This window comes from Theropithecus gelada, chromosome 5 (assembly GCF_003255815.1).
Source record: "Theropithecus gelada isolate Dixy chromosome 5, Tgel_1.0, whole genome shotgun sequence".
Classification (NCBI taxonomy): Eukaryota; Metazoa; Chordata; class Mammalia; order Primates; family Cercopithecidae; genus Theropithecus; species Theropithecus gelada.
In genome coordinates this window covers 39068265-39082144 of record NC_037672.1, presented here as the reverse complement: position 1 = coordinate 39082144, position 13880 = coordinate 39068265, and the positions used below count along the sequence as shown (strand labels likewise).

At 36.6% G+C, this 13880-nt stretch overlaps 1 protein-coding gene across 2 annotated transcripts in view; it reads right to left on the bottom strand.

Moving 5' to 3' along the window:
- The window catches only part of N4BP2 (NEDD4 binding protein 2), a 98783-nt gene that overhangs the window by 32728 nt on the left and 52175 nt on the right, over positions 1-13880 (bottom strand). For both annotated transcript variants that reach the window (XM_025386604.1, XM_025386605.1), the window contains 5 exons: positions 11977-12065; positions 10029-10105; positions 5519-5674; positions 1216-3593; positions 311-396 (listed from right to left, as the gene is read on the bottom strand). In XM_025386604.1, the coding sequence (XP_025242389.1) occupies positions 311-396; positions 1216-3593; positions 5519-5674; positions 10029-10105; positions 11977-12065 (2786 nt within the window). The remainder of the gene's footprint in view (positions 1-310; positions 397-1215; positions 3594-5518; positions 5675-10028; positions 10106-11976; positions 12066-13880) is intronic.

Sequence of the window (13880 nt, the reverse complement as noted above, 5' to 3'; positions counted from 1 at the left end):
AGTTAGACACTGTCTCTAAAATAGAAAAAAGAAAAAAAAAAATCAACAATCACAATGAGCTCCATCGCTAATTATATAACTTGGGGCTGTCTGGAAATACTTAAACTAGTGAAAAGAAAGAAAGAAAAAAGACAGTAATCTGTTAAGTGGTACAAGTTCATTCTCTCTCAAAGTCAAAATTCAACAGAACTCATTTATCTCAAAGTCAAAACTCAACAGAACTCCTTCATATTATGTGGTAGATTTTATTGAAATTCAAAGGTTCAAAATGGACAAAAAAGGAGCTCTTTATAAAAAGAAGCCTACCAACCATTACAGATTCTTTCCATTTCTCATGAATCACTTTCGCCAGATTCAGATCTATATGAACCACACAATCTTCAACTGTTAGAGACCCTTGTGGGGGAAGGGGGAGGGAAGAAAATGTAATCATTAGTCATTATATATTTGCAGAAAACATACTAAACCACCTCATGCATTATAAAACTAACTTGTATTATTAATTCCTAACTTATGCTTCTATTTACTAAATCTCAGAGTATTTTTATTTATGTTATATGCTATGTTACTGTCTTCACACTTCTTGACTACTGCAGTTATACAAAGCTTCATAGTAAATCTATTTAAGTTATTCCTTTCCATGAGTCTAAATATGTTTACTTTATTCATTTCTGTTAATCAAGACTTTTCAATAAATATGCTCTAAAAAAATTAATCTTGTCTTAAATGTAACTGGAGTAGCACCAAAGGATTTTAAAAGGTTCATCCGTACAATCAGGTGTGAAGTAAATACCAGAGAAAACGTTCAAACTATGCATGGGATAAATACAAACTCCATATAAATATTCTCTATTTATTCCAATTATATTTCTTAAAGGTCTCCAGAAATGTGTCAAAAATAAGGCACTACGTGAAGTTAGACAACATAAAATTACTTTTGCATTTCAGTTAACATAGAAAATAATTTCACAATCAAAATAGAACTCTCTAGCCAGGTATGGTGGTACATTCCTATAATCCCAGCTACTCTGGAGGTTGAGGCGGGAGAATCACTTGAGTCTGGGAGGCGGAGGTTGCAGTGAGCTGAGACTGAGGCACTGCACTCTAGCCTGGGCAACAGAGCGAGACTCTGCCTCAGGGGAAAAAAAAAAAAATAGAAGCCTCTATAGTCTAGTCACACAAAGACACACACATGGTCATTTACTTTTTCCTCACCTGAATCAATACCAACAGGACCAAATAATTCATTAAGTTGAAAAGCCAGTTCAGGCGGTAATGCCAATTCCAGACAGTCTATAGTCAGAGATTTGGCCATCGCTGGAGTGGGATTCAATATCTCGGTATTATCTTCCTCACTAACTCCAGCTGATAAACTACTTCCTGCCATTAGAATTTCCTCCATTTCCTTCTCATCTTCATTCATAAATTCTTCTGCATCTGGAAATTTCACATAATCCTTTGGAAATTTTTCATTTCTCTTTATTTCAAGAGAGTCAGCAAAATAAATTTCTTCATTGAATTCAAGATTTGAAGTACTAGATACAAAGTTAAAAATATCAGAAAAATGTGAAGGAGAATGTATGTTGTCTCCAGCCTCTGTGACTACTAGGTTTTTTTCTGTTTCACTCATATCTGTAGTAGTAGCTTTTGGAATACCTGGAAAGGACTGCTTACTGCTATATAAAAGTTCTGCCTGGCTGTTAGGAAGTACGTCGTCATTATTCTTTAGACTCACAGCAGCACTGAGAAGTATACTTGTCATTGATTCATGATTTTCAGGAGTAACAGCTCTCATTTCCGTCTGCTCTGAGTTTCCTCTTTCTGCATCACAAGCAGACTGTGAGTTAGCGTTACTAATACCAATCCCATGGCTAAACTCTGGCACAGGAGAATTAGAATTCTCTAAAGTTCCTCTTTGGCTAATAATTTCTTTCAAATTCAACCCCAGAGAAAAAGGCCCAATTTGTGATCCATCGCACGATTTTTGGAAATTCTCAAACTCTGTATCCTCACATAACTTAGTTTCAGAATCCAACAAAAGACTTGTGGCCCAAATAATATCTTTATTACACCTCTCATATAAGTCTTTCAGGGCTTCTAATGAAAAGGATCCAAACAGTTTACAAAGAATGTTAAGATTTTCAGATTCATCTGCACTGGTAAGCTCACTTTCTTCAACAAACGTGCTTTTATCATACATTACTCTATATGGAATTGCTTCTTGAACACCTGATTTTGTGTTAATACTGGAAACTTTCGGCTTAAATCCATCTAATCTTCCTGTTAATACTTTGATAGAATCTGAAATGCTAATTTTATTCTTTTCTATTTTCCATAAAAGAGCAAAATCCTGTGGTTCAGTCTGGGTACACATGCCCACTTCTTTTCCAGGGTCTCTCTTAGGCATATGCTCTTGACATTCAGCTAATGTTTCTGGTTCCACTACTCCAGAAATAGTTGGTGCACTATTGGTAAAAGTAAGAGGCAATGATGTGTGTTGCCCATGACTCTTTGTACTTAGACAGGTCTGACTCTCACAGGTCATTTCACTGGGTAGCATTTCAGAACTTCCTAAATTGGAGCTACTCGATGTCTTTAGTTTTTGAGGGCTTGTGCCCCAACAGGCCTCATGTGCTGTAGATAATGATATTTCATTCATTTTGCCATTTGTTCCAATTTCTAGGTTGGGCTCACTGAAACCAGTCTTTGGCATTCTTGATCTGTGTTCCCTCTGAGCTAAAGAATCAGATGAAGGCCAGTCACCCACAATGTTGAATGAGTTTTTTTCAATATTTTTATAAGCATCATATTTATAGCTACTGAGTGGCTCTGAAGCATCGTCACACTGTGACTTTCTGCCATCCTCTACACTTTCATGTGGAGATCCTCGTTGCTGGACACAATCTATATTCACAGATAAACTGTTAACTAATACTTTGTGTGACTGAGGGTAATTATACTTTTTGTCATTTTGTACAGATGAAGTTTTTTCCGTTTTTCTATTCCTTTTTGTCCTCTGACCAATAGTCTTATCAACTGGCCAGTCACCAACAAAATTTGACAGCTCATGTCTTGGGAACTTTTCCAAAGTTGATTTGCTTTTTTGTTTCCCAAAGGCTTTTTTCTTTACTGTTGCTCTTTCTTCCACTATTTCACCAGGTGAGGGTTTTTCATTTTGAAGTGGTTCGGTATTTGCAAGATCACAGTCTTCTTGATTATTTTCACTATAGCAAGTACTAGGTGATACTCTCTCCATAGAACTATCTGTGTCAGTTTTACTATACCCTTTTACAGCCACCATTTCTATTTGCTCTTCTTCACTTTTGTCTGTTACTTGTAGTTTGCTTTCAGAGTCAGAAAAATACATGTGTGGAGTTTCCAGAATTAAAGTACTTTGAATGCTAGGATTCATATCACTTATTTCTTTTCTTCTTTTGTTTAAATCTGCATTAGAGAGATATGTAACATTCTCGGGTAACACTGTTTCTTTGGTTACATCAAGATTCTTCTCTTCAATGAAATCTAGATGCTTCAAAGATGAAGACAAAACATTTTCTTCTTTTTCAGAGATAGTATCTTCATTGTCTCTTGGGCTGTAAGATTATTTTAAAGAGTATCATGAGAAAGTCTCTTAATGCTGCCATCAATACTATGATTTAAAGAAGCATTAATTGTCAGGGCACTTAACAGTTATTCTGAAAATTTTATAAATAAACTACATCAAAATTATAAAAGCTAATTTTGATCATAGTGATCTTTGATCACTATGAACACATTACTTTGTTGTAACCCCATTACCTAGCATGATGCTTGGCATATATGAAGCACTCAAACTTTTTTTTGAATTGAATAGTACATATGAGATTTTCAGTTTAGGTGTTAATTATGCATTAAAGTTAAAGCTCTGAATTTGTTCCCAGGAGAGGACACCACTTTCCTGGCTTCTTTCTGACTTTAGTTTTACATAGCTAAGCATATGTAAAATAGGTCTGCCTCTATACTGTGTACCTGTCATTTGATACAGAGGAAGCTTCATTTACAAAGTCACAAAGGGCCAACAAACGCTATTTGCCCAATTAAGAGAAATGAGAGAAAAAGAGCTTTCATTTGAAATGTCATTTGGTAAGATTTTTTAAAGCCATACTTAATGTTAATTTCAGACTCAGAGCACTTGTGCAAATCATTTTACTCTCAACTTCAGTTAATTTTTCCAGATTAAATTTGTCAACGCATTTTCCTTTTTTTTTTAACTTCAGGAGTGCTCGAAGTCCCAACTCTCACAGGATGCCTTCCTAAGTGAACTCATACCTAACACTGAGTTTTCTATGTGTTAGATGATGATACAACTCTAAGTCCCTTGCATGTACTAATTCATAATCCTTATAAGATTTTTATGAGCAGAGTATTACTGGCATTTTAGAAATGAAGAACTGAAGTACAGAAAGATTTTGTAACTTGCCAAAGATTACAAAGCTTTGGGATTTTTGAACCCAGGAAACATAGCTCAAGAGTTCATGATCTTAACTACTTTGCAACACTGTTTCTCAATTTAAAAAAGCATTTATAAATTTTGTCTTCCCCATTCCCAACTCCTTTTTATCCCTTACCATCATAACATATGGATAATTCAGACCTCTACATATATCTGGTTTCTTCTTTACTCGGTCAATTAATGCTGTTTTTATTTATTCAATTGTTTATGTGTCCTCACTGCTAAACAGAATCAGTGCTACCTCGGATTGCAAACTGTCAGAAGGCCACGACTTGTATTACTTGGTAAAAGTGTACCGTTAATAATTTTTATAACACTAGCTTGAAAGAGTATTTTCATTAAAACTTAAGGAAATTAAGAAGTGATTTAAGTGGATACAAAATAATAACAGCGAGAAGATAAGGGAAATACTGGTTTAGCAGCGAGCGTCACACAAAACTGGCAGGAGAATTCACAGCATAATCATGGACTCGCAAAACTCTAGGACAACAAAAGAACTGTCATGTCATCTCCCATATGAACTTGTACTTCTCTTGCTAACTACATACATCCCACCCCAGGTAAGACTATAAGTAAACCCTTATAAATAACAAAAGTCCACCCTATTTATTTTTTTATTTTTTTTATTTTTTTGAGATGGAGTTTCACTCTTGTTGCCCAGGGTGGAATGCAATGGTGCGATCTTGGCTAACTGCAACCTCCGCCTCCCGGGTTCAAGTGATTCTCCTACCTCAGCCTCCTAAGCAGCTGAGATTACAGGCATGCACCACCAGCCCGGCTAATTTTGTACTTTTGGTAGAGATGGGGTTTCTCCATGTTGGTCAGGCTCGTCTCGAACTCCTGACCTCAGATGATCCACCTGCCTCAGCCTCCCAAACTGCCAGGATTACAGGTGTGAACCACCACACCTGGCCAACTCCACCTTATTTTTAAAGTTTATCAGCAATGATTCCACACGCTCCAAAATTATACTTTTTAAAAATTCTATTTCAAATTGAATTTCATACATAAGGCATTTTAACCTACCTAGTGCTTCTATCCTCACAAGAATATGCACACAATTCAATACGTTCAATTTTCTCTGGAACCGAAGAACTCATAATTATTGGCACTGAAACAAAACGTTGATAATGTTCCAACATTCTTGTTATTTTTTCTTTGCTTACCCCGTGAATGTTACGCCTGAAAATTCCAGGGGAGAAAAGGGTTGAAGGAATATTGATAATTAAATTTTTAAAAATCAGAACATATGTCCAGAAAAACAATAATATATTTCTAATAGATAAGAATATCAAAGCTGCTTTATTGTGACCACAATATATATGAATCGATCCTAACTTTCATTTTATTAAGGATTTCTTAAATTATACACTTTAAGTTCAAAGAAAGAAAGAAAATTCTAGTATTTGAAGTTTCTAGAGGTTCAAATATGAAGTTTGTTGTTTGTGTTTTCACTCATGGTAGCTTTTTTAAAAATGTTGTTTATTATAAGCTCATATTTGGTTGAACTTAATACATGAGAATTCTGAGGCCTTCAACTCGGGAGTACTTTCACACAGCATCTAGGTTTATCTCTGCCAGGAGGCCAGATGTTATGAAAACATCTCAATTGCAACTCTCCTGTCTTGGGTTGAATTCAAGGCTTTGTGTCTGGATCCCAGGGATAATATATGCATTTGCCAGTTGGGAAATCTGGCTTTCATATTTACCTACCTCGATCTTGTCTGGTTTCAGATCACAGAGAAGCAAAGAGATAGAAAATATGAAAGAGAGGTTAAGAGTCATAGGAGCCAGAGCCAAAAGTTCTAGTATACATCTAATCTAAGTCCCGGAAAGAGAAGAGAACGCATGGGACGGAAGCAATGTAAAGAAAAATGCTGAGAATTTTCCAGAACTGATGAAAAATACCAATCCCTTAATTTCAGAAGCCAACAAATGCCAAACAAGATAACAAATAAGAAATCCATAACTAGAAACATAGTACTGAAATTGTCATTCACCAAAGACAAAGAGATGATATTAAAAGCAACCAGAAATTTTTAAAAAATCATTTTAAAACTAGTTATCTACAAAGAAATTATTAGAATGACAGCTGACTTAACAACAATAATAATGTAAGTCAGAAGGGAGTTAAGTGTTATCTTCAACAACAGAAAATAACTGTCAGTATAGAATATACATATCCAGCAAAAGTATCTTACAAGAATGAAGGCAATAAAAAGATTTGCAGATTTTAAAAAAAGAATTTGACACCAAGCAGACCCTTACTGTAAAGAAAATTCTCAAAGATGAACATCAGGCAGAAGGAAATTCCCAGATGAAAGGTATATGATGCAAGAAAAAAATGAAGCAGAAAGCAATAACTAGATGAATAAGTGAAAACAAACACTACCTGTATATTCTGGACAATGAGAGCATGTAAACTGAGAGGGAGGCAAGTATCAGAATTAAAATGTTTTAAAGTCTTCGTATGTGTGAGGAGGAAAGCCAAGAAAATGGTTTGACTTTAGATTTAAAGTCTGCATGATAAAACTTGTAAGGTAACCACTAAAAGAACAAAAATAGTGTATATGATTTCCAAATTAGTAGAGAAGAAAAAAATTTAATTAAAAAATTTGGAAACAATTTTAAAAATTTTAAATAAGGCATGATAGGAAAAAAAATCCAACTACATCATTTTCTATATTAGAAGAACAATCACAGAAAATGTGAGATAAACAAAAAGCACAGAATGAGACAAGATCAATTATATGCATAATTGTAAGAAACAAGATCAATTATATGAATAACCAAAATAACCATAAAAGAACTAAGTTTATCAGTTAAAAGTCAAGGTGGACAGAGTGGATTTCAAAAAATCCAGCCATCGTGCTTACAAGAGATACATCTAACAAAAACATTCAAAGTATGAAAAAAGAAATAAATACTAACTAAAAGGAAGTTGATATAGGTCTATCAGTATTAGACCAATTACACTTTACAACAAAAATCACTACTAAAGACAACAAAAATCACCAGAAAATAATAAAAGATTCAATTATTAGGATAATATAAAAATCTTAAGCTTGTATACATTTCAAAAACTACCCTCCAAATATATAAAGCAAACATAGGCAGAATTATAAGGAGAAATCACATGTTCAACAAAATAAAGGGAGATTTCAACATTCATCCCTCAAATATAGGAGATATGAGTAACAAGAAGCATGATTTAATGGATATATTGACACATTGTAATCATATACATTCTTATCAAGCAAATATGAAATGTATAAAAAATCAACACTTAAGTAGGCCAAAAAAATCTTTAAAATATCAGTGAATTAGTATCACACAAACTACACAACCTGACCTACTGTAGTTAAGTTGAAAACCAATTTTTATAAAAGACAAAACACCCATCTGTTCAGAAATTTAAAAACACAGTACTAAATAACCCAAGAGCTAAAGGACGAAATTAATCATAATGCAAACTAGAAAATAACTAAATAAAACAAAAATAAAGTATTATATATTAAAATTCTGAGAGCAGCTAAAATAATACATAGGAAAATTTTATTTTATTGGGAGACAGAGTCTCACTCTGTTGCCCAGGCTGGAGTGCAATGGTGCAATCACGGCTCACCACAGCCTCAACCTCCCAGGCTACAGCGATCCTGCCACCTCAGCATCTGGGACCACAGGCCCATGCCACCATACCCAGCTAATTTTTTTATTTTTTGTAGAGTCAGGGTCCCATTCTGTTGCCCAGGCTAGTCTCAAACTCCTGGTCTCAAGAAATCCTCCTGCCTCAGCTTCCCAAAGTACTGGGATCACAGGTGGGAGCCACCACACCTGGCATACATAGGGAAATTTTAACATCAAATGTCATATTAGAAAATGACCTAAACCTTCAAGTAGAGAAGTTTAAAACACAAGAGAATAAAAAAGCAAAATTGATTTTTAAAGCAATAAAGGTAGAATAATGAGAAGCAGAAATTAAACATCAAAAAACTTACAATGGAGTTCAAATAAAGCTGAGACTTATTTATCTGAAAAGGCTAATTAAAACAAAATCTGATCTCTGATGAGAACAATAAAGAAAAAAGGAGGGAAGATAATATAAACATACTAAGATTGCAGGAGGGAACTTAACTGCTAACACAGTAGATGTGTAAACAGTAAGAGACGATTATAATTGCTTTAATAAAGTCTTAATAAATTCGGAAATGTTGCTGTAAAGGAAAAATTCCAAATGAACATCCTCACGAAGAAAACATCAGATCCAGAGAATTTTTTAAGTAAATTCTAACATTCAAACTTAGATAAACCTAGAAAAGAAGAAAAGAGGAGATACTTCCCAATTAATGTTATGATCCGCAAAGTCAGGTAAGACAGGTCAAGGAATAAAAAACTGTAGTCAATCTCATTCACTTATAAAGATGCAAAAATCCTAAATGAAATATTAGAAAACCAAACTCAGTAATCTATCAAAAGGAAATGAAAAGGAAGTAGTGATACATGCTACAACATGGATGAGCCTTAAAAACATTATGCTAAGTGAAAAGATGCCAGACACAAATGGCCACATATTATACATTCCATTTATATGCAGTATACACAACAGGAAAACCCATAAATACAGAACACACATTAGTAGTTGCCAAGAGGAGGGGGGAACCAGAGTAACTGCTTGTAGGCATAAGGCTTCTTTGGAGAAAATGGAAAAGTTCTGAAATTACATAGGGGTGATGATCACACAACACTGTGAATATACTAAAATTAGGTTGTCCTTTAGTACTAAAATTAGTTGAAATTGCCAAGAAAAAAAATTACCTAACCAAAATGAAGTTAGGGCTATCTCTATGGAAATATAGAACACAAAGCAAAACACACTGTATGTCCATGCCTTGACTGACATTTTTATTCAAGTCAAGCAACTGAATAAAGAAAAAAGTATAGCCATAGGGGGAGGCAGGCATGGAGTGAGATACCTGGACAGCTGGATATTTGCTACTTTTTCCATCTCTACATTCGTACTACCTTCCAGTGCTCTAAGTCACTAAGCAGCTACAACAGTCTGCCCCTCCCAGTAGCACATGGTTCAGGTATGCCAAATCCTAGGGTCCATTCTAGTTTCAGATATTAACATATGATTCAAAGTAATAAAGTACAGGCTGGGCATGGTGGCTCACACCTGTGGTCCCAGCACTTTGGGAGGCACAGGCAGGAGGATCACTTGAGGCCAGGAGTTCAAGACCAGCCTGGGTAACATGGCAAGACCCTGTCTCTATATTTAAATAAATAAATAAATAAATAATAAGAACTCAAAAAAGGTAATAAGGGACAGAATATATAATACAAGGGGAATTTTTACTGTAAATTAACTCAATTTTAGAAACACAAACTCTTCATAAAACTAGACAAAAAGTTGTAAGCAATAGAAATTAAATACAGTCTAATCAATTCATTCATCATTTACAAGGGGAAAAATCTAGATGGACCCTCTCTGTCTGCTGTTATATAAAAAGCATGTTAGGTAGCCTCCAAGTTTTACCTTGCAAGTTCCTTTGGTTTAAACTTCCACCATGTGTCTGGTTCCCGAAAAAGGACTTTGTATTTGTGTTTCTGAGACTACATACAACAAAGACAAAGACATTTTAAAATAGATACTTCCAAGAAATTAAAATTATTGTTTCTAAATTTATAGCATTTTAAACGTAAAGATTATCTCATCTTGATGAGCATGTTAAAATGGCAAAATATACAATCACTTTAACCTAGCAATTAACTATTAGAAATTCATACTACTGATAAATACTTATATAAGAGCGTTTATTTATATAATACATATATTAGGCCAGGAGCGGTGGCTCATGCCTGTAATCCCAGCACTTTGGGAGGCCAAGGCAGGCGGATCACCTGAGGTCGGGAGTTCAAGACCAGCCTGACCAACATGGACAAACCCCATCTCCACTAAAAATACAAAATTAGCCGGGCATGGTGGTACATGCCTGTAATCCCAGCTACTAGGGAGGCTGAGGTAGGTAAATCGCTTGAACCTGGGAGGCAGAGGTTGCGGTGAGCCGAGATTGTGCCATTGCACTCCAGCCTGGGCAACAAGAGCGAAACTCCGTCTCAAAAAAAAAAAAATACAGATATTAGATATACGCCAGGATAGCCAGTTTTCTACTATTTGTAACATCAAAAGAATACAAATAACCATGTGGCTATTAATATAGAACTGACTAAATAAGTGAAGGTATAACCACAAGATGAAAATACTACACAGTAATTTTATAAATTCTACATGTGTTAATGACAGACTGTTCTTTAAAAATGTTAAGAAAGGAAGATAGGCCGGGCGCAGTGGCTCCCGCCTGTAATCCCAGCACACTGGGAGGCCGAGGCGGGTGGATCACGAGGTCAGGAGATCGAGACCATCCTCGCTAACATGGTGAAACCCCGTCTCTACTAAAAATACAAAAAAAATTAGCCGGGCATGGTGGCAGGCGCCTGTAGTCCCAGCTACTCAGGAGGCTGAGGCAGGAGAATGGCATGAACCCGGGAGGCGGAGCTTGCAGTGAGCTGAGATCACACCACTGTACTCCAGCATGGGCAACAGAACGAGATTCCATCTCAAAAAAAAAAAAAAAAAAAAGGAAGATAAAGAATTTTCAGCCGGACATGTTGGCTCACACCTATAATCCCAACACTTTGCAAGACCGAAGTGGGTGGATTAACTGAGGTCAGGAGTTCAAGACCAGCCTGGCCACCATGGTGAAACCCCATCTATACTAAAAATACAAAAAATTAGCTGGGCGTGGTGGTGGGCACCTGTAATCCCAGTTTCTCAGGAGGCTGAGGGAGGAGAATCGCTTGAACCCAGGAGGCGGAGGTTGCAGTGAGCTGAGATCACACCATTGCACTCCAGCCTGGGCAACAAGAGCGAAGCTCAGTTTCACAAAAAAAAAAAAAAAAAAAAAAGCTGGGTAAAAAAGAGCAAGGAAGGAAAGAGGATTAGGTATAGGTCAGGTAAACGGAAAGGATTTAGATAGTAAAAGAAATCTGGCAAATTCAGAGAGAATAGCTGAGTTTACAGATTGCTGAATTTCTCAGAACAGCAAAATTTCAAAAGAAATTTGGAGAAAAACAAAGGACCAACAAATTTTGATTCTGCTAAGTATGAGGAAAATGAAATAAATATATATAACATATGTACAAAAAAACTATAATTTAGTACCACTATCTTTTCATGAAAGACTCAAAAAAAAAATTTAACTTAGAGTTTAAAAATTGAATTTCAGAATTTAAAAATTTACCTTTATGGAAAAACTCAGCTAAATGGCCTAATTTCCTCATTTTCCTGAAGACCAAAGAAAGCTCAGTTACAGACTATCCAAGATTCTGAGATTCTTAAGTGCTTCAGATTCACTTTCATAATTAATGTTCCCCAATAACTGCATATGATCTGTTATAAACTTATGACAACTTATGGTACTAACCAAAGCAACATATGGTTTCATTTCCCATGCCTGTAGGTTTGTATTATCTATAATTACAGGAGATATCTTCTTCTCAAATGCTTCTTTTGCTGAAAAACATAACAGATAATTAAAAATCATTTTTAAATAACAATATTTAAGCATTATGATTTTCAAAAAATCTGATGTTTTCATAATTTGAAAAACACAGATGCGCTAATTTTACTCACTGCTCAACTTCTAAATATCCCTTTGGGGACATAAACATTAAGTAAGCACAGGTTGACTGGGCATGGTGGCTCATGCCCATAATCCCAGCACTTTGGGAAGCCAAAGTAGGTGGATCACTTGAGGTCAGGAGTTCAAAACCAACCTGGCCAATATGGTGAAATCCCATCTCTACTAAAAAAACCAAAAATTATTCGGGCTTGGTGGTGCCCACCTGTAGTCCCAGCTACTCAAGAGGCTGACATAAGAGAATCACTTGAAACCAGGAGGCGGAGTTTGCCGTGAGCCAAGATCGTGCCACTGCACTCCAGCCTGGGCAACAGAGTGAGACTCTGCCTAAAAAATACAAAACAAGGCCGGGTGCAGTGGCTAACGCCTGTAATCCCAGAACTTTGGGAGGCCAAGGCAGGCAGATCATGAGGTCAGGAGTCCAAGACCAACCTGGCCAACATACTGAAACCCCGTCTCTACTAAAAATACAAAAATTAGCCAGGTGTGGTGCACGCATGTGACTCCCAGCTACTTGGGAGGCTGAGGCGGGAGAATAGCTTGAACCCAGCATGCAAAGGTTGCAGTGAGCTGAGACCACGCCATTGCACTCCAGCCTGGGTGACAGAGTAAGACTCCGTTCCAAAAAAAAAAAAAAACCCACATATTAAGACTGTCAAGCAAGAGAGAAATACCTTGAGTAGAAAAATTAAAATCAAACTATAGTTTGGAGTTTAGTTAATAATAATAAACCAATTTCTTAGTTTTGACAAATGTATCCTAGTTATATTAGATGTTAACATGAAGGATAAATTAGTGAAGGGTATACAGAAGCTTTCCATAGTATCTCTGCAACTTTTCCATAAATCTAATATTCAAAACTAAAGCTTAAAAATAAACAATAAACCCAAATGGACAAATACACACACACAAAATGTAATGACCTGAAATAAAGAAAATATTATAATACACTGTTGCACAAGGGATTTTCTTACCTTTCTTCCAAAGGAATTAGACCATACAGGAAATTAATGATGTACCACAACAAGTAAGTCTTACAAGTAATTATTTGGAAGTTTTCAAAGTTCTGCCCAGTCTCTTTTTTTTTTTTTTTTTTTTTGAGACAGAGTCTCGCTTAGTCGCCCAGGCTGGAGTGCAGTGGCGCGATTCACTGCAAGCTCCGCCTCCCGGGTTCACGCCATTCTCCTGCCTCAGCCTCCCAAGTAGCTGGGACTACAGGCGCCCGCCGCCTCGCCCGGCTAATTTTTTGTATTTTTAGTAGAGACGGGGTTTCACCGTGTTAGCGAGGATGGTCTCGATCTCCTGACCTCGTGATCCGCCCGCCTCGGCCTCCCAAAGTGCTGGGATTACAGGCGTGAGCCACCGCGCCCGGCGTTCTGCCCAGTCTCTAATAACTCACTAATGAAACAAAGAACCAATTTAAAAATGGGCAAAAGAGGCTGGGCATGGTACCTCACACCTATGATCCCAGCACTCTGGGAGACTGAGGCAGGCGAATCACCTGAGGTCAGGAGTTCTAGACCATCCTGGCCAACATAGTGAAACCCTGTCTGTACTAAAAATACAACAATTAGCCAGGGATGGTGGCACGCACCTGTAATCCCAGCTACTCAGGAGGCCGAGGCACAAGAACCACTTGAACCCAGGAGGTGGAGGTTGCAATGAGTCAAGATCGTGCCACTGCACTC